Source organism: Lissotriton helveticus, chromosome 3_1 (genome assembly GCF_964261635.1).
Source record: "Lissotriton helveticus chromosome 3_1, aLisHel1.1, whole genome shotgun sequence".
Taxonomy (NCBI): domain Eukaryota; kingdom Metazoa; phylum Chordata; class Amphibia; order Caudata; family Salamandridae; genus Lissotriton; species Lissotriton helveticus.
This window is the reverse complement of record NC_136061.1, coordinates 1,969,574,141-1,969,594,905: the sequence shown is the minus strand read 5'-3', so window position 1 is coordinate 1,969,594,905 and position 20,765 is coordinate 1,969,574,141. Positions and strand designations below refer to the sequence as shown.

Below are 20,765 nucleotides of genomic sequence, written 5' to 3'. Positions count from 1 at the left end.
ACTGACCAATTGACTGAGTAGCTGTTCGCTTATCTTTATTTCATAATATTGGGACCACACCGTCTCAGATCCCACGTGAAGCTATATCAGCGTATCCCCTCTGAAAGAGCTTATCTACCTACAAGCTCCATTCTCATTACATCTCCATCTCGAGAACCTTGGACTTTACCCTCCTTGATTTTTATGGAGGACGCCGATTCGAAGCAGAGCGCGTACCTTTTATCGCCTCTGCTACAAATAAAGACATGAATTTCTATTCCTAAGATTGCCCTGAAGACGTCCCACGTTGGGCCGAAACGCGTCGGCTGTACTGTCTTTTTCACTTCAAAACAGAATAAAGAAATCAAAACTGAAGATTGTTCTTTCATGTCATACTTGGATCGGAATTAACTCTGTTGTTGGTATTTTGTGGTGCACCTGTGCTTTTGTTTATACGCTTGACCATGCCATCGAAAACGCACTCCCCCACGATCCCCGTTGGTGATGCCAGCTTGCAAAGAATTGGCATTTCTTGTTCTGGGCTGTGGCAAACAGATCTACTGTTGGCATTCCCCATGTGTCAAAGATTTTCAGCAGTATGTCCTGATTGAGTTCCCACTCGTAACAGGTTGTCTTCTGTCTGCTGAGAGTGTCTGCGGTCGTGTTTTGCTCCCCTGGAAGATGTACGGTTTTTAGAGCTACCCTGTGACTTATAGCCCATTTCCATATCTTCTGAGCTTCTCTCGACAGGGAGAGTGATCTTGTGCCCCCCTGTTTGTTTATATAGTGCATCGCGGTCGTGTTGTCTGTCCGCACTAACACCGATCTTCCATCTACTCTCGGCAGGAAGGCTAAACAATGCTAAACCTATTGTCCTCAATTCCAATAGGTTTATGTGAAGGTGTTTTTCCTGTTGTCTCCATCGGCTGCTGACCTATAAGTCCTGGAGGACTGCTCCCATCCTTCCAGAGAGGCATCCGTGGTAACCACTAATGGAGCTGGTTCTGTAAGGAAGGAAAGACCCACCGAGATGTTGCTTCTGTGAGTCCACCACGTTACCGCCTGAAACATCGGTTGCGTGCCGTTGATTTCGTCATCGAAGGATCCCTTTGCTTGGCACCACTGTAGATCTAACGCCTCTTGTAATGGACGCATTCTCAATCGACAAAGGGGAATGAGTGGTATGCATGAAGACATTGTCCCCAGAAGCGATTTGTACTTTCGGACTGAAAGACACTTTCTTTTCCTGAACTCCTTTGCCAGAGATACGAGTCCCAATTGTCTTTCTATGGATGGGAATGCCTTGTTCTGTGACGTGTCTAAGATTGCACCTAAAAACGTGATCCTTCTGGATGGTTGAAGAGAAGATTTTTCTACATTTAAAGTCAGACCCAGATCTGCAAATACCTGCATGCATGCTGAAGTTGAAGCTTGAGCCGCTTTCTCTGATGGTGCCTTTATCAACCAATCGTCTAGGTATGGGAATATTTGGTGTTTTTGTCTTCGGAGAACAGCTGCCGCCGGGGCCAGACATTTTGTAAAAATTCTCGGGGCAGACTTGAGGCCGAACGGTAGTACTCTGAACTGGTAACGGTCCCTTCCCACTGTAAATCGAAGATACTTTCTGTGGGAAGGATGGATGGGGATATGAAAATATGCATCCTGTAAATCTAGGGAGGTCATTTGATCTCCTGGGTTTAAGAGTAGCAGAATATCTTGGAGGGTCACCATTCTGAATGACTGTTTTTTGAGGTAGGCATTTAGAGACCTTAGGTCCAGGATCGGACGCCACTTGAGAGCATTCTTCCGGATCAAGAAGAAACGGGAATAATATCCTTTTCCTCTTTGGGAGTTCGGTACCGGTTCTATTGCTCCCTTTCGGAGCATTGCCCGAATCTCCTGACGCATCTGAGATAGATGTTTGACTTCTTGATACGTAGGTGGTGTGGGAGGAGTGAAGTGTAGAAATTCTAGAGTATGTCCAAATCTTATTATGTGAAGGACCTATTTGTATGATGTTATCCTCTGCCATTGATGTAAACCGTGAGTTACTCTTCCACCCAGGGGAACATTTGGAGGGGTAGGAGCATAGAAATCCGGACACCGAAGGTTGTCATTGTCTTTTATTGCTGTCTTTACTTGGACGACCTCCTCGTCCTCTGGCTTCCAGACGGTCTCTGTCCATACTGCTGCCGGTATTGCTGTGCTGAGGTAGAATATGAGGTGTATCTCCCTTGTTGGTATCCACCTCTATAAGATGGTTGTCCTCTTCCTTGGGCACCACGAAAGGGCAACTTCCGATACTGAAACGTACCCAAGGCCTTCGCCGTATTGGTGTCCTTCTTAATACTTTGAAGGGTTATCTACCAAACGCCCAAACAAATCCTCCCCGTCAAATGGCAGATCCAGAATCTTATTTTGGGCCTCCGGTCTAAAGGCAGTGGCCCTCAGCCACTGTGCCATAAAACTGCTGCCCCTCCTAGGGAGCGAAAGGCTGTGGTAGCGTTGTCCATCGCACAGTCGATGACTTCAGCTGAAGTCCTCGCTCCTTCTTGTAGAACCTTCCTCGCCTCCTGTTTACTGTCTTCCAGAAGGAGATCAGCATATGGTGCTATAACGCACCACATCTGCCTGTCATATCTGTCCAGAATGGCAAGGGCATTAGCTGCTCTGACTAGGAGAGCCGACATCGAGGAGAATCTTTGTCCTGCGTTGTCCAAACGCCGTCGCTCCCTGTCCGGAGTCGCAGAAATAGGTGCTGACGGGATCTTTGATTTTTGTTGCGCTGCCTGTGAAATTATAGAGTCCGGTTTAGGATGGCCCAGCAAACACGCTGGTGCGTCCGAGGGCGCCTTATACTTTTTGTCCAACCTAGCGAGCACAGGTGAAACTGTCGCTGGGGTAGTCATCACCTGCAAGCCTTCTTTCCATACATGGTCGATGATTGGTATGGATCTGACTGATTTATGTTAAGGCTCTTTAAAGTCATAAAGAAAGCATTCTGCCCGAGTCGTCTTCATAGGCAGCTGAAATCTCTTTGCAGCTCCCTCCATCAAGTTGTGGAATTCATAAATATCCACTAGTGGAGAATCCGCTGGCTGTTGTGTGGGTGATGCTGGAGATGGGATTAGATAGTCATCCCATTCTTTGTGGGGCTCCGTTAGCTCCCCTTCTTCATGATCGTCGTCATCCGTGGTAACCGGGTCCTGGTGATGTTGGACCTGAGGTGCTTGTGGAGTAGTGTCCAGTAGCGATTCTGTGCTGCGGACTGGAGTAGCCGGAATAGAACATGGACGTGAAGGAGGAACTTCCTGAGGGACTACTGACGTAGGAAACCTCTTCTTATAATCTGCCAACATTAACTGTAAGTCCATCATCATGGCAGATGGCCTCCTGAGGTTCTTGTTGGTAATGATGCTGTGAGAGGCTGTGATATTCTTCATAACCCTCTTCATCCTCATCCTCTTGACACTTCACTTGGAGTTGTGATGGGCTACTGGCATACCCAAAGGGCCCCTAATCCTCTTCATCCGACTCTTCCTCTTCCAAAAGGTGCGATAGAACTAGAGGAGTAATCTTGCTCGGGAAGTCACTGCTGGTGTAATCTTCTTCCTTTGTTTTTCTGGAGTTTCTCTCGTCGACTAGCCTGTCTACGAGATCGCCGTCAACACTACCGTCGACGATGTTGTCGTCGTCGACACTTCTCCAGAACCATCCCTCGCCGACGACATAGTAATCGTCGTCGACCCAGTCGTCATCACCGTCGATGACGTCGTCTATGCTACTGGCGTCGACGCTCCCGTCGACGCGGACGCCGTCGACACTATAACAATCAATGGCAGCTTCTGTACCTCTGTGGTCGTCGCCGTAGACGATAATTTCTTCGTCGACACTCCCATCGACGATGCAGATTTTTTGCTTTTCTCCTCAGGAATACTAGAGGATGGTTTCCTGAAGGATCCTTGGACTTTTGAAGGCTCAGAAGAGGCTCTCTTGGAAACTTTCTCTTTAGAAGTGTGTCCTTTGCTCTCCTTTTCTTTTTGATTTTGAAGGACTATGCCCTGAAGACCCATGAGTGGTCTTTTCTAGAGACTTCTCAGGACGTTCCTCTGAGGAGTGAGCCTGAGGAGATCTTGATCTTTTTTTAGATCTCCTAGATGTAGAGAAGGACTCCTGGTCACTATCACTAGAGACCACCTCCTTTCTGGCCTTGATTTTCTGAAGTCATATCAAAAGGCGTCCCTCACGAACCCCAAGGGTCTTGCTAGAGAAAGTGCGACATACCTTGCAGTCCTTGGCTTGGTGGTCCGGATAAAGACAATAAATGCAGTCTTCATGTGGGTCATCAGTGTAAGTCTCTTCTTAGAGCAGATGGCACAGGCTCTAAAAAGACCCTTCTTCTCTTTCCCAGACATTCTACAGAATGTAGATGAGAACAGGTCCAAATAATCTCAAATCCAAGAGAACAAAGATAGAAATCAAGTTCCTATAAAGCTGGATATCCAGAGTTTGAGCAGAGCTCAAAGGAGACGCCCTAGCACAACGTGCCGGTAGAAAATCTGAGGGGCAGAAGGTTCTCTCAGGAGGGTTCTAGAGGGTGAGGAGCTCTGATTGGCTAAGGGAAAAGTTTGGTTCTTTTTTACATAACAAAGGTTATGGGTTGCAAAAGAGAAATGGGCCTTGGCCTCTTTTCAGTTGGCTATACTACTAAGCATTGCTTTTTATGAACCGGAGACTCCCGTCTCGACGACGGAGAAATGATTCAGGTATGTGAATCTATGAAAGCTCCAATACTGGAGTAACCAGCGGATACAGGAAAACGCAGTTTGGAGCTCTATTTAGCCATCATTACAGGCCTCATGTGCGAGAAGTGATGCCTCAAAAGGGAATGTGTCATATGAATCTGGTAAGGAGTAATGCTACTCCTTCTAAATTGTAAAGTTACATTATCTTGATCTGGGTCTCTGACAACAGGATTCTTACTCTTCCTCGATCTGAAATATCTTCTGATTTAGGAGAACCTAGAAGTAGAACAGGAGTAAGATCTTGGGTTCTGCCACAAACCCCAAATATGCTGGAATAGGTGGCTATTTTTGTTCATTCAATGTGGATTCTCTTGCACCTGATCTAGGAATGGTCCATTGTAGTCAGTTTCTCAATATGAAGGCCTGAATTATAAGTTTCTCAGTGTCTGCCCAGAAAGGTCTTACGTAGCACGAAGGCGCCCTCCTGGTTCTTCTGCCAGTGAAGCAGTGAAAGGTGTTCTTCTCGGAAGGCAAAAACAAAATCTTATCAAAATTCCCAGTTCGAGAACAAGCAAAATCCTTCGCTGTCCTGCAATGCCTTACTTGCCATTTCCTGACAAATACATTATTGATCAATGACAAGAACATAAGCAGAAAAACTGTTAATCCATCAAGGTCTGTCCCATGATAGGAGAGGCATTTAGCAAAAAGAACTAACATAACGGGCTAGAGAAAAGCTAAAAGGAAAGCAGTCGAGCAAGAAACATCAGAAAATTAAACATAACATTTTGTTCACATAAGCAATGTTAATTTGGAAAGAGTTTTCTTTTCAAAAACTTGTTGGGGGTCCTGCATAGAGACAGATATAATCTGATGCTTACAAAAATTCATTTTTATAAACAAATTTGCTTTAAAAAATCTATAACTTTATTAGACCCTAAGTGCATGGAATGTTTACTGTGGAGACGGGGAGGGTATATTTCAATTAGCCATGCACTATGGCTTATTTACTATCCTCCTACAACTATTTTGTGGTATATTTTCCATGTTACGTAAAGAGCTGACCAATTACACATTATCAATTATTTCATACCTATAGCAATTGGGTGAATTCAGATTTTTTTATTGAAAGATATTACCACAAAGGCACAAGATGATAACAGATAGGATGCAACTGCCCATCAAGCTAGTGTGGCAGACATTAACTGTGGCAAAAACGTAACTCAGTGGATATTGACGCAGAATGAAATATGAAGCAAACAAGACTACTAGAATTGGCACTTTAAAAGTCAATTTACAAAATATGCAACCATATACAACACAATTATAAAACATCCTGACAAAGAGATAGGCAATTTCCATGTGCAATATATTCACAGCTTAAAGTAAAAATAAGTCATTTACCATTTGAAATGATATGATTGAGTATACTTTCAGTAGCAAAACCTTTCTATTTTTCTTCTAAAAAAAGAAAGAGTAAGGTTTAAGAATTGTATTTAGTTGCATCGTATTCTTATATACATATTTAAAAAAACACAAGTTACATAAAGTGTCCTGGACCTCTCAACGTTGAAATCCCTGCCCACAAGATAGCCTTTTCACAGACAAATGTTCAAATTGCATTGCTGGAACTGAGAAAGGCCAGGCAAAGACTGGGACTGATACCGCAGAAGGCCCCTTACTATTCAGCATGACAAGGCCCAGTTGCTAAGGTTGCGCCTGGTCACCGTTTGAGGTCAAACTGCCTTTCTGAACTTCCAACTCCTCTGCGCTGACCATAGCAGGGTCAATTGCTGCGTACCGTGTGCCATGAAATTGCCGTAGATGAATCTAAAAAATGAAATGAACAGTGATTAGGAGGGACACTTTTATTTAACAGTAGAGTGTGCATTCTAAATCACAACATAGAAACAAATACCACACTAGCAATAGGAAAAACAAAAGTTAAAGCAAACACCTATGAACTGGAAATAAAGACCATTATGATTCGATTTCTTTCATATCTATAAACATATGACTCCCATCTTGTTGATTTCCAGCAAAATAATGACGAACTTGGAAACTGCTCCTTAAAATAATGAATAATCAAAGTTCGGAGAAGCTCTTACTGAACATGCATGCCCAAATGCTTCTAGGTAGCTATGCTAATTCCCCTAAGCAGCTGCATAGCACTTCAGTCCCTTCAATTGTTCCAGATGAAAGAAGCCAAAAGGTAGAAGATACTCATGGTAGTAACTCATCATTAGTCGTCCACAGTCTCCATTGCTCCAAACTCTTAATACATCCTTGCTGCAATACATGTTATTGGAAAAGGGAAAACTAATGCAATTGTGTGGACACATGCTACTTCCTTTTTGTGCCTACTGGCTAGACATAGTCTATACCTACTGCAGGGCACAAAAAATACACAGAATGGAATTGTTTAATAGAATCATCTGTGTGAAAGAGTAGCCGAAGAACTTCCAGTAAGTCAATTTGGTGAATAATTTATATTTACTCTAGATTCATAGGGCATTTTAAAATACAAGAATTCTGATAGAGTGAAATACAGCTATATATATATATATATATATATATATATATATATATATATATATATATATATATATATATATATATATATATATATATATATATATATATATATATATATATATTCACGCTCCAAGGTTGTCCACCATGTGAGTAGCACGCGAGCAGCAGCTTTATTTATGTGTAGGTGAGGACGGGGATCCGCTTGTAGACGCCGCTCCGTAATGGATCTGCCCGACGCGTTTCGAAGCTCCATCTGCTTCTCTTCAGGGGCTTTAACGGAAGCGGTGTGCGCACCCGCTACACTTCTCCAATTATATAACTCGCCCGTCGATGGGAGGCTCCAGTGAGACTTCTGGGAAGTGTAGTACGGAAAGCACACAATCAAGTCCTGTATGGACTCCACAAGTGGGCCCGTCCTCGAGTCCATGTACAGCTGCTACTTCACTGCCGTGACCCCCACGTTAACGGGGTGGTGCATACTCTGCGGCTGGACTGCCGCATATAGATTCACGCTCCAAGGTTGTCCACCATGTGAGTAGCACGCGAGCAGCAGCTTTATTTATGTGTAGGTGAGGACGGGGATCCGCTTGTAGACGCCGCTCCGTAATGGATCTACCCGACGCGTTTCGAAGCTCCATCTGCTTCTCTTCAGGGGCTTTAACGGAAGCGGTGTGCGCACCCGCTACACTTCTCCAATTATATAACTCGCCCGTCGATGGGAGGCTCCAGTGAGACTTCTGGGAAGTGTAGTACGGAAAGCACACAATCAAGTCCTGTATGGACTCCACAAGTGGGCCCGTCCTCGATTCCATGTACGGCTGCTACTTCACTGCCGTGACCCCCACGTTAACGGGGTGGTGCATACTCTGCGGCTGGACTGCCGCATATAGATTCACGCTCCAAGGTTGTCCACCATGTGAGTAGCACGCGAGCAGCAGCTTTATTTATGTGTAGGTGAGGACGGGGATCCGCTTGTAGACGCCGCTCCGTAATGGATCTGCCCGACGCGTTTCGAAGCTCCATCTGCTTCTCTTCAGGGGCTTTAACGGAAGCGGTGTGCGCACCCGCTACACTTCTCCAATTATATAACTCGCCCGTCGATGGGAGGCTCCAGTGAGACTTCTGGGAAGTGTAGAACGGAAAGCACACAATCAAGTCCTGTATGGACTCCACAAGTGGGCCCGTCCTCGATTCCATGTACGGCTGCTACTTCACTGCCGTGACCCCCACGTTAACGGGGTGGTGCATACTCTGCGGCTGGACTGCCGCATATAGATTCACGCTCCAAGGTTGTCCACCATGTGAGTAGCACGCGAGCAGCAGCTTTATTTATGTGTAGGTGAGGACGGGGATCCGCTTGTAGACGCCGCTCCGTAATGGATCTGCCCGACGCGTTTCGAAGCTCCATCTGCTTCTCTTCAGGGGCTTTAACGGAAGCGGTGTGCGCACCCGCTACACTTCTCCAATTATATAACTGCCCGTCGATGGGAGGCTCCAGTGAGACTTCTGGGAAGTGTAGTACGGAAAGCACACAATCAAGTCCTGTATGGACTCCACAAGTGGGCCCGTCCTCGATTCCATGTACGGCTGCTACTTCACTGCCGTGACCCCCACGTTAACGGGGTGGTGCATACTCTGCGGCTGGACTGCCGCATATAGATTCACGCTCCAAGGTTGTCCACCATGTGAGTAGCACGCGAGCAGCAGCTTTATTTATGTGTAGGTGAGGACGGGGATCCGCTTGTAGACGCCGCTCCGTAATGGATCTGCCCGACGCGTTTCGAAGCTCCATCTGCTTCTCTTCAGGGGCTTTAACGGAAGCGGTGTGCGCACCCGCTACACTTCTCCAATTATATAATTCGCCCGTCGATGGGAGGCTCCAGTGAGACTTCTGGGAAGTGTAGTACGGAAAGCACACAATCAAGTCCTGTATGGACTCCACAAGTGGGCCCGTCCTCGATTCCATGTACGGCTGCTACTTCACTGCCGTGACCCCCACGTTAACGGGGTGGTGCACACTCTGCGGCTGGACTGCCGCATATAGATTCACGCTCCAAGGTTGTCCACCATGTGAGTAGCACGCGAGCAGCAGCTTTATTTATGTGTAGGTGAGGACGGGGATCCGCTTGTAGACGCCGCTCCGTAATGGAGTGAAGTAGCAGCCGTACATGGAATCGAGGACGGGCCCACTTGTGGAGTCCATACAGGACTTGATTGTGTGCTTTCCGTACTACACTTCCCAGAAGTCTCACTGGAGCCTCCCATCGACGGGCGAGTTATATAATTGGAGAAGTGTAGCGGGTGCGCACACCGCTTCCGTTAAAGCCCCTGAAGAGAAGCAGATGGAGCTTCGAAACGCGTTGGGCAGATCCATTACGGAGCGGCGTCTACAAGCGGATCCCCGTCCTCACCTACACATAAATAAAGCTGCTGCTCGCGTGCTACTCACATGGTGGACAACCTTGGAGCGTGAATCTATATGCGGCAGTCCAGCCGCAGAGTATGCACCACCCCGTTAACGTGGGGGTCATGGCAGTGAAGTAGCAGCCGTACATGGAATCGAGGACGGGCCCACTTGTGGAGTCCATACAGGACTTGATTGTGTGCTTTCCGTACTACACTTCCCAGAAGTCTCACTGGAGCCTCCCATCGACGGGCGAGTTATATAATTGGAGAAGTGTAGCGGGTGCGCACACCGCTTCCGTTAAAGCCCCTGAAGAGAAGCAGATGGAGCTTCGAAACGCGTTGGGCAGATCCATTACGGAGCGGCGTCTACAAGCGGATCCCCGTCCTCACCTACACATAAATAAAGCTGCTGCTCGCGTGCTACTCACATGGTGGACAACCTTGGAGCGTGAATCTATATGCGGCAGTCCAGCCGCAGAGTATGCACCACCCCGTTAACGTGGGGGTCACGGCAGTGAAGTAGCAGCCGTACATGGAATCGAGGACGGGCCCACTTGTGGAGTCCATACAGGACTTGATTGTGTGCTTTCCGTACTACACTTCCCAGAAGTCTCACTGGAGCCTCCCATCGACGGGCGAGTTATATAATTGGAGAAGTGTAGCGGGTGCGCACACCGCTTCCGTAAAAGCCCCTGAAGAGAAGCAGATGGAGCTTCGAAACGCGTTGGGCAGATCCATTACGGAGCGGCGTCTACAAGCGGATCCCCGTCCTCACCTACACATAAATAAAGCTGCTGCTCGCGTGCTACTCACATGGTGGACAACCTTGGAGCGTGAATCTATATGCGGCAGTCCAGCCGCAGAGTATGCACCACCCCGTTAACGTGGGGGTCACGGCAGTGAAGTAGCAGCCGTACATGGAATCGAGGACGGGCCCACTTGTGGAGTCCATACAGGACTTGATTGTGTGCTTTCCGTACTACACTTCCCAGAAGTCTCACTGGAGCCTCCCATCGACGGGCGAGTTATATAATTGGAGAAGTGTAGCGGGTGCGCACACCGCTTCCGTTAAAGCCCCTGAAGAGAAGCAGATGGAGCTTCGAAACGCGTTGGGCAGATCCATTACGGAGCGGCGTCTACAAGCGGATCCCCGTCCTCACCTACACATAAATAAAGCTGCTGCTCGCGTGCTACTCACATGGTGGACAACCTTGGAGCGTGAATCTATATGCGGCAGTCCAGCCGCAGAGTATGCACCACCCCGTTAACGTGGGGGTCACGGCAGTGAAGTAGCAGCCGTACATGGAATCAAGGACGGGCCCACTTGTGGAGTCCATACAGGACTTGATTGTGTGCTTTCCGTACTACACTTCCCAGAAGTCTCACTGGAGCCTCCCATCGACGGGCGAGTTATATAATTGGAGAAGTGTAGCGGGTGCGCACACCGCTTCCGTTAAAGCCCCTGAAGAGAAGCAGATGGAGCTTCGAAACGCGTTGGGCAGATCCATTACGGAGCGGCGTCTACAAGCGGATCCCCGTCCTCACCTACACATAAATAAAGCTGCTGCTCGCGTGCTACTCACATGGTGGACAACCTTGGAGCGTGAATCTATATGCGGCAGTCCAGCCGCAGAGTATGCACCACCCCGTTAACGTGGGGGTCACGGCAGTGAAGTAGCAGCCGTACATGGAATCGAGGACGGGCCCACTTGTGGAGTCCATACAGGACTTGATTGTGTGCTTTCCGTACTACACTTCCCAGAAGTCTCACTGGAGCCTCCCATCGACGGGCGAGTTATATAATTGGAGAAGTGTAGCGGGTGCGCACACCGCTTCCGTTAAAGCCCCTGAAGAGAAGCAGATGGAGCTTCGAAACGCGTTGGGCAGATCCATTACGGAGCGGCGTCTACAAGCGGATCCCCGTCCTCACCTACACATAAATAAAGCTGCTGCTCGCGTGCTACTCACATGGTGGACAACCTTGGAGCGTGAATCTATATGCGGCAGTCCAGCCGCAGAGTATGCACCACCCCGTTAACGTGGGGGTCACGGCAGTGAAGTAGCAGCCGTACATGGAATCGAGGACGGGCCCACTTGTGGAGTCCATACAGGACTTGATTGTGTGCTTTCCGTACTACACTTCCCAGAAGTCTCACTGGAGCCTCCCATCGACGGGCGAGTTATATAATTGGAGAAGTGTAGCGGGTGCGCACACCGCTTCCGTTAAAGCCCCTGAAGAGAAGCAGATGGAGCTTCGAAACGCGTTGGGCAGATCCATTACGGAGCGGCGTCTACAAGCGGATCCCCGTCCTCACCTACACATAAATAAAGCTGCTGCTCGCGTGCTACTCACATGGTGGACAACCTTGGAGCGTGAATCTATATGCGGCAGTCCAGCCGCAGAGTATGCACCACCCCGTTAACGTGGGGGTCACGGCAGTGAAGTAGCAGCCGTACATGGAATCGAGGACGGGCCCACTTGTGGAGTCCATACAGGACTTGATTGTGTGCTTTCCGTACTACACTTCCCAGAAGTCTCACTGGAGCCTCCCATCGACGGGCGAGTTATATAATTGGAGAAGTGTAGCGGGTGCGCACACCGCTTCCGTTAAAGCCCCTGAAGAGAAGCAGATGGAGCTTCGAAACGCGTTGGGCAGATCCATTACGGAGCGGCGTCTACAAGCGGATCCCCGTCCTCACCTACACATAAATAAAGCTGCTGCTCGCGTGCTACTCACATGGTGGACAACCTTGGAGCGTGAATCTATATGCGGCAGTCCAGCCGCAGAGTATGCACCACCCCGTTAACGTGGGGGTCACGGCAGTGAAGTAGCAGCCGTACATGGAATCAAGGACGGGCCCACTTGTGGAGTCCATACAGGACTTGATTGTGTGCTTTCCGTACTACACTTCCCAGAAGTCTCACTGGAGCCTCCCATCGACGGGCGAGTTATATAATTGGAGAAGTGTAGCGGGTGCGCACACCGCTTCCGTTAAAGCCCCTGAAGAGAAGCAGATGGAGCTTCGAAACGCGTTGGGCAGATCCATTACAGAGCGGCGTCTACAAGCGGATCCCCGTCCTCACCTACACATAAATAAAGCTGCTGCTCGCGTGCTACTCACATGGTGGACAACCTTGGAGCGTATATATATATATATATATATATATATATATATATATATATATATATATATATATATATATATATATATATATATATATATATATATATATGGGATTCTTTTCCAAGGAGAAGAAACAGAGGCCACGAGGGGAGTTCATTGAAAACAGCAGCTTTATTTCAAGGGTCCCAGCGGAGGCGAATGCATTTCGGCGAGTGGGCTTTCTTCAGCGCCCCATGCTGTTAGGAAATCGTCCTTCATTGACTCCTCCTGTTGAAATCCCTGCTAGCACCTAAATCTCCTCCCCCTAGCAGTCGGCTTACCAATCAAAGTTCGTGTTGAGTATAGCGAACTTCAGGTCCCAGCATGCAGTGTGTTTGCATTGTCGAGATGGTAGTATAGGGGAGTGAGTAATCGTAAGATCGGTGCAGGCTTTTCAGGTGAGTAGGGTGGATCGAGGATCAATTGAAACAGCAGTGTTCCCTCTGAGTCCCCTCTGACTGCAGCGACCAGTCGCACCCGGTAAAATGTTGAGTGGGGGCAGTCAAATGCGAGACTGGGTGCCCTATTGAGATAAATTATCTCGGTCCTCTCTCGTCTTCCTGACGTTTCTGGCAGACTTCGGAATTTCCAGTTCCCTGGATACAAGATAACTGCAAGCAGCGTGGTGCCAAATTCATTCCGGGTCTTTTGAATGCTGCAGGGCCTCCGGACTGTGCCTTGGCAAGCACAGTATAAATGAAGGGGATTCTTTTCCAAGGAGAAGAAACAGAGGCCACGAGGGGAGTTCATTGAAAACAGCAGCTTTATTTCAAGGGTCCCAGCGGAGGCGAATGCATTTCGGCGAGTGGGCCTTCTTCAGCGCCCCATGCTGTTAGGAAATCGTCCTTCATTGACTCCTCCTGTTGAAATTCCTGCTGGCACCTAAATCTCCTCCCCCTAGCAGTCGGCTTACCAATCAAAGTTCGTGTTGAGTATAGCGAACTTCAGGTCCCAGCATGCAGTGTGTTTGCATTGTCGAGATGGTAGTATAGGGGAGTGAGTAATCGTAAGATCGGTGCAGGCTTTTCAGGTGAGTAGGGCGGATCGAGGATCAATTGAAACAGCAGTGTTCCCTCTGAGTCCCCTCTGACTGCAGCGACCAGTCGCACCAGGTAAAATGTTGAGTGGGGGCAGTCAAATGCGAGACTGGGTGCCCTATTGAGATAAATTATCATACACACACACAAATATATAAATAAATAAATAGTAAAATACACATTTTAAATGAAATAAAACATTTTCAGTAGTTAATGGCCAAAGTGATTATCTGATATGCACCTATCAGAGAAGGTTCAGACCCCACAAGGGATATTAAGAGTTAAATCAATGCCTCCGTTTGTCGTACAGTTCCTTTCTAATTCAGTAAGACTGTGCGTTTGGGCAAAATAAGCATCAAAATTACAGGGGACTGAGTTCACTCATACCATCAGAATATGTTTACCTAGTTCCGGGTTAGCTCACAGCCCTCCTTTTGGACCTCTAAACCTTACAATGTAATAGATGGTGCTAGCAATTTCAGAACATGATGAGCCTGATTCCTCCAAGGAAATCGTGGAAACAGATCTACCTATTTGGTTGTTTAACTCCGGCATGCCCAAAGGGAGACAGAAGGATACACAAATTGGCATTTCAAACATTTATTGAAGCAAAAGGTTTCTTGTGTAAAATAGACGAGCTGCAATGATTAATAGAAGAACACAAAGAAAAGTAACCAGTATTACAAGAATGGTGATAAAGATGAACAAGTCAAGCATTGTGCATTTGCAATGATTATATGAATATATGGTACTCCTACCTAGCAATGCCCAGCCTAGAGAGCATAGGGTGGATGCGATTCTGCCAAATACCTTAAAATTATCTAACTTCCTATTTACCTGTGTGCATATGTCATCTGGTAGCCAGTCTGGTGTAGAACAGGCCGCCGTCCCTCTCAGGATAGGGATGAAATCACCTAGGCTAGGATTCAAGCACAGGGCAACCGCGATAATCCATCAAAATGATCCTCTGCTTAAGCGAAGGTTTGGTGCAGTGTATATGATAAACTAAACCCATTTGTACTGTACACAAGCTCTGGTCCAGCCGTCATTGTTGATTCTACCCACCCAATGCTGTTGCCGAACAGACAACAAACAAGGCCAGTGTGCTCAGTGTCCTTGAACAGAATGTTCAAAGGTAAGGTAATGTGCCTATGAGGAAATGTAATTGTAAGCAAACCTTTTCTAAGTACACTATCTTATGCTGACGTGCAAGCAAAGGTGTGCTAAAAGTCATTGTTTAAAAATATGTCAACTTTAAACATGAACATGTAAAATGGAAGTGTTTGTGCAAAGGGCCTATGCAGCCTCACAACAACATGTACCAGTTGAAGATCACTTCGGATGATTTGTTCAAGTAAATTCAGGTCCTACAAGATGCTTTCTGGAGAAAGGGGAGAAGGCATAGGAGCAGGAGCAACTCAAAATAATGCTTTATAAGAGATTTCTGCAAGCACAAATGTTACTGGTCTGGATTTGTGTATTTATCAAAAGCAGCTAAATAAGGTTTACAGGTTTGCATCTGCATATCAAACCTGGCTTTGTAACACACTAGTCAGTGAACATCTAAGAGTAGATTTTCTTTACAATATTAAAATGAGCTACACGTTCATACAGTGGATTATCATGCATGTATTTCCTATCAGCTAGAAAATGGAAATATTCCTCTCAATGAGTTACAAATTACAATACATTAAATCCCAAGGAGCCAGACACAATGATATGACAGCCTCTCAGCAATTCATTATGGGCGAGTGCCTTGCTGGACTGGTGTTAACAACTGGAATAGGTCCTCTCTAGGGAAGTATTAGACCCTAAAACTGGTGGAATCTCAGGACAGACCAGATGGGTCATAGGGGATCCACATGGTCAGATCTTAATACCCTCACACACCTGGTAGTGTGTCATGCTTCATCATAGGGCACATCTCGTCAAGGCAGCGCTGCAATGCCTTACAGGCCTGGGGACTCTTTGACGGAGATTTTGATCCGTAGATGCCGTAAGATGAGTGCATGTGAGGGTTTATTTGTGCACATAGGGTGGTGGATAGGGGGAAAGTAAAAAAGTCTCTTGACTCATGAAAATGTATGGTGCTATCCTCAGGTCACGATGTACCCTGACAGCTACAAATGTGAGAAATAAGGTGGGGTCACCACTCAATAAAATCTTTATCGGGTTCCTATAGACTTACCACCAGCATCTACCTAGAGCACATGCAGGCCACCATAAGAGTAGTATGGTGGTCACCATGTGCACTAGGTATTGATGCTGTGTGGCGCTCTTGATCAGCCAGTCGTCTAGAACACATGAATGCCGCTCTATCAGACGTAAGTGGCTAGCCCAGCTAGGCACTTGGTAAACACCCTGGGGGCCATAGTGACCCCAAATCTTAGCACTTTTAACTGATAATGCTGGCCACTCACCACAAATCGCAGGTTATCTTCGATGCGCCGGGTGGATGGGTATCTGGAAGTCTGCTCCCTTCAGATTGAGAGTGGTCATGAATGTAGTCACCTTGTTGTAGCAGGGGGGTGACAAGTTGGAGTGTAACCATGTGGTAGTGCTCCTACAGGATGTATTTGTTTGAGGGGCTTGGGGTTGAGGATGGTTCTGAAGGAATCGTCCTTTTTGGGGATTAGAAAGTATATGGAGTACACCCATTGTCACAATGTTGTAGGCGTACTGGCTTTATGCCCCCTTTGAAGAGTAGTGCATGTACCATCTCCTGGAGCAGTCACTGATATTCGGGGGACAGTGTGTGGCTCTGTGGTGGTGTGTGTGTGAGTGAACTCTAAACAATACCCTTCCTGGCTGATGCTTAAAACCCACTAGTCGTAGGTGATCTCCTCCCATCGGTGCAGGTAACCCCGCAATCTTCCCCAGACAGGTGTTGTATAGTCGAGGGAAGGGCAAGAGCATCACGGTTTTTGAGGCTCACCCCCTTTTGGGGTTGTGCCCTTTCCTCTTTTATTATTTCCCATATAACCCCCTTTTAGCAACACCTTGAAAGAGTCTGCTGATGTTGTCTGGGAAAGTGGGGGAACTCACTGGGGTGGGAGTTTTTGCTGCACTGCAATACTGGTAAAGGCAAAAGAAGCTGCGGAAAGCTGGTGTTTGGAGTGTCCTCATGTCTTTGGTTATGTCAATCTTGTTTTTTCTAGCATCTCACCTACTTGGGGTCCGAAGAGATGCTTCCCCATTGAAGGGCATCTTTAGGAGGTGCTGTTGAACCTTCAGCTTAAAGCCAAATACTTGCAGTCATGCGTGGCAGCGTAGATGAACAACAGAATTCCTGCCACAGGCAGCTTTGTCCACATCTAGAGCGCAGCGGATGTTGGTGTTCAAAATTAATTTCCATTCTTCCACCAACTCCTATGTCTGTTTCCCGAATTGCTCTGGGAAATGTTGAATGAGGTCTTCCATCTGATTCCAGTGAACTCTGTCGTACCTGGAGAGATGCCCTATAGAATTTGCAATGCACCAATAGGTGGCAGATTGTGCTGCAACACGTTTACCACCAGCATCTATCTTTTTACTCTCTCCGTCTGAGATGGGGCATCCCCTATGAATTGTCATGCTTACTAGCCGTGTGGACCACTTGGGAACTGAGGGCAGTAATTGGCCCCTGTGGTAGGGTGGGTCAGCGGGAGAAGCCTTGAACATTTTGTCCACCTCAGGCACGACTACCCTCGTCTTCACAGTCTCTTTAAAGATGTCCCCAGCAGGTATAAGCATACCCTTTAGCATGGAAAGGTACTGAGAGAACCCTTTGCAGAGGAGAAGGTCTCCATGAGGAAGTCTAATTTCTTGCGCTGGCCATGAATTTCCACATTGTGAAAGGTGGCTGCTGGGAGCTCCACATCATATTCACCCATGGATCAGGGCCCTGAGGATCATAGGTGTGTTAAGTATCGAAAGGAGAGCCCGGGCTGTTCCCTACTCTCAAATGTGAAAAACCATGTGGCGAGTACGTCTGACTCCACTGGTGGCAGTCGAGATATGGGAAAAGGATGAAGAAGAGGAGGAGTGTGTGACTATAAAGATCAGCAAGCTTTGACACTGCAGTATGAAATGCACGGCATAATCCATCGTAATATATCATTGTTTGACAAAGAGCAACCTTTATTAGAAATTCCATTTATAACAAATTACCAGTTTGTTTTTCAGAGGTAGTTTGTCCTATCGATGTACAACTTTAAACATCTCATGATGCCTAGTGGAAGAAAAGATCTTTTAGCAGCTGCTGATGGCTGAGTAATAAATACAGGGATCTTTTCATCACGATGAAAGGAATTTGAAATATTTTGATTTAATTTCGCATTAGTAAACAGTATTAGTATTTTTAATACATTTTCTGTACAGGGGTTTAATGGAGAAGGCTTGTATCTTGTACTAAGAAAGCAGTGTTCCATGACAGCATTTATGATGATGCTTTATGTATTGGTTCAAATATTTGCCTGATAAGATGAGCTCCTATTGTATTCAGCTCCCACACCAACAGGTTTGTTAGCAAAGGAAGATAAGTTTAAACAGACCCTTAAAAAATTCCTTCAATACCCTGGTGGATATGGCAGGTAAGTACGTTCTAATAGAGAAGTACCTTAATCCAAATTCAGACAAGCTCAACAGATAAGGTTGTGTTTCATGAGGATGCATAGAGAAAGCATCAATGTTGCCTGCTGAGGCCCGAATACAAAATCTCTTCAATTTTAAAGAGCATGTTTTACCAGTGGAATCTGCTCTGTGTGCTTAAAGGATCTTAGGGCAGTAGGTGGGATGTTCAACTATCATATTCTAAGTCAGAAGTAGCCAGGCAGTCAGATGCAGGGATGCCACATTTGTTCTCAGTTCTTCAAAAGGAGAAAATGATCTATCTCGAACCATACTGGTGTCTGAAAGAAGAGGTGCAAAATTAAGGTCTGTGTATCAAAACTGCCTGGCCCGCCTGGGGGGACTACTATTACGGTGTACTGTTATCTTCCATAGAACCCTCGGGATGAGCGTTATCAGGATAAAAGAGTATGCAAATTACTCTTTGCAGGGAATCAAACTTGCTTTCCCCAGGAAACAGAAAACCATTATCTTGTGCAGTTTTGACATTTGTCTTTTTGACATATCTTCTGCTCAGGGCACATGCTGGTTTGTTTTGTGAGACTGAAAAGTGTTACACTGTTAGAATCATGATGTGTCCTGGAATGCAATGTCACAGTTCTTGGGTCTCTTTTGAAAGCTTCTTGGTCTTTGCTAATCTCTGCTTCTGAAAGCAATATAAAGTTGCCATGTTGTTTGTTCTTATCTTGATGTCATTACATTTTATTCAAGGTAGGAACAACTTCATGACAAGCCTGACACGCTCAACTCTATTAAGTTTATAAGTAATGTTTGCGTCAAAAGACATAATAGTCCGCTTAGCAAAAATTAGTGCAGATGTGCACGTCATACCTTCATTGAGGAATCTATTCTCAGATGAAGACACTGTCTGATTTAGTAAAGGTGTTGTCCAGTAAAAACTGTTCCTTAACATTCCGCCCATCTATGGTCTGCTTAATTTCTTTGGCTATCAGTATGTAAGGTGTGCTACTGTAACTTCACAGTCATTACGTTGCGAATGTTACTTCGCAGGAAAGTACATGAGGATGGTGGTTACATTGCAGGTAAGTATATCATAAGTATTTGCTTTGCATGCTTTAAAGAGAATTACAAGACACACAATGGGGAGTGTTTTTCTGTTTGCTAATAACTTTGGCCCCGTTTGACAAATATTCACAAAACTTTCCCCAAAAAAGTTCATCCAGCTCAACTGCTTCCTGGAAAGTTTCAAGGTGATCCGTCCAGCAGGGGCCGAGAAAAAAGGGTCCCAAAACTTAAAATCTCCATTCATTTTCCAAAGACTTCTTTAAGACAGGTTTACCAGAAAACTGCTGAACCGAATGACACCAAATTAGGCAGGAAGCTAGAACTTGGTCAACAGATTTGCTTTATGTGATTTGGTGTAAAACCGTTCAGTAGTTTTTTTGTCAAACTATTTTTATTGAACATTTCCAAGCACAAATCATAATGACAGCATACATTAGTGATCAGCCATTTATCGAACAACAAAGTGCTAGTGATAGATAAAGGTGCTTACGACATTGCTTCAAACTACTTTTCTACATAAGATGAATTTACAATTGCAGCCGGTCAATGGAGTGGTGTGACCGAAGTGGAAGTTTTGAGTAAGTGCGTGAAAAGGGACTAAATGAAAGATTTGGTTTCTCTTGATTGCTGTACTAGTTTCTCAACATACAAAAATTCTCTGGTGGCTGCCAGGCGGTTTTTGGGTTGTAGAGCCCAGTGTTTCAGTGTAGTATAGTGATATCTTTTGAATGGTGGTATTAGGCAATCTTGTTGACAATGTTCAAAAGTCAGGATATCCCACCAATGAAAGAGATCTGAGATGATGAGACAGCCCCCTTCCCATCAAGAACCAAAAAGACCTGGTAGAAAGGCTGGGACAAAAGCAGAGTTAAAGTGAATAGGGGTGTATGGTGAAGGGAAAGTTCAGCCAGGTAAATCGGCAACCATATCCCACATCACAAGGGTTGTTTGTGTAGGTGTGCTCAAGTAGGCACTTGGTAGACAATCGGTTTTTGGCTTCCAAAAGACATTCCAAATGCAGCGAACCACCACTGCCCTGTCCATATGGAGCCAAAGATTGTCCGACTCACTCTGGGACCATTCTATTACAACCCACAACTGAGCTTCTTTAAAATATAGGTGAAAGTCTGGGAGGGAGAGGCCACCTGCCTCCTTTGGGAGTGATAGTTGTTTATAGGGAAGTCGGACTCTATGGTTTTGCCAAATAAAGCGTAGGACCAAAGAGCGGAGTTCCAAAAAGAATTCTCGGGGCACTTCTACGGAC

At 46.2% G+C, this 20,765-nt stretch overlaps 1 protein-coding gene across 1 annotated transcript in view; it reads right to left on the bottom strand.

Moving 5' to 3' along the window:
• Positions 1-5,831: 5,831 nt before the first annotated feature.
• SPG21 (SPG21 abhydrolase domain containing, maspardin) overlaps positions 5,832-20,765 on the bottom strand; it is a 328,125-nt gene continuing 313,191 nt past the window's right edge. Inside the window, exon 9 of the mRNA XM_078683092.1 lies at positions 5,832-6,554. Within this exon, the coding sequence (XP_078539218.1) occupies positions 6,432-6,554 (123 nt within the window). The 3' untranslated portion in view covers positions 5,832-6,431. The remainder of the gene's footprint in view (positions 6,555-20,765) is intronic.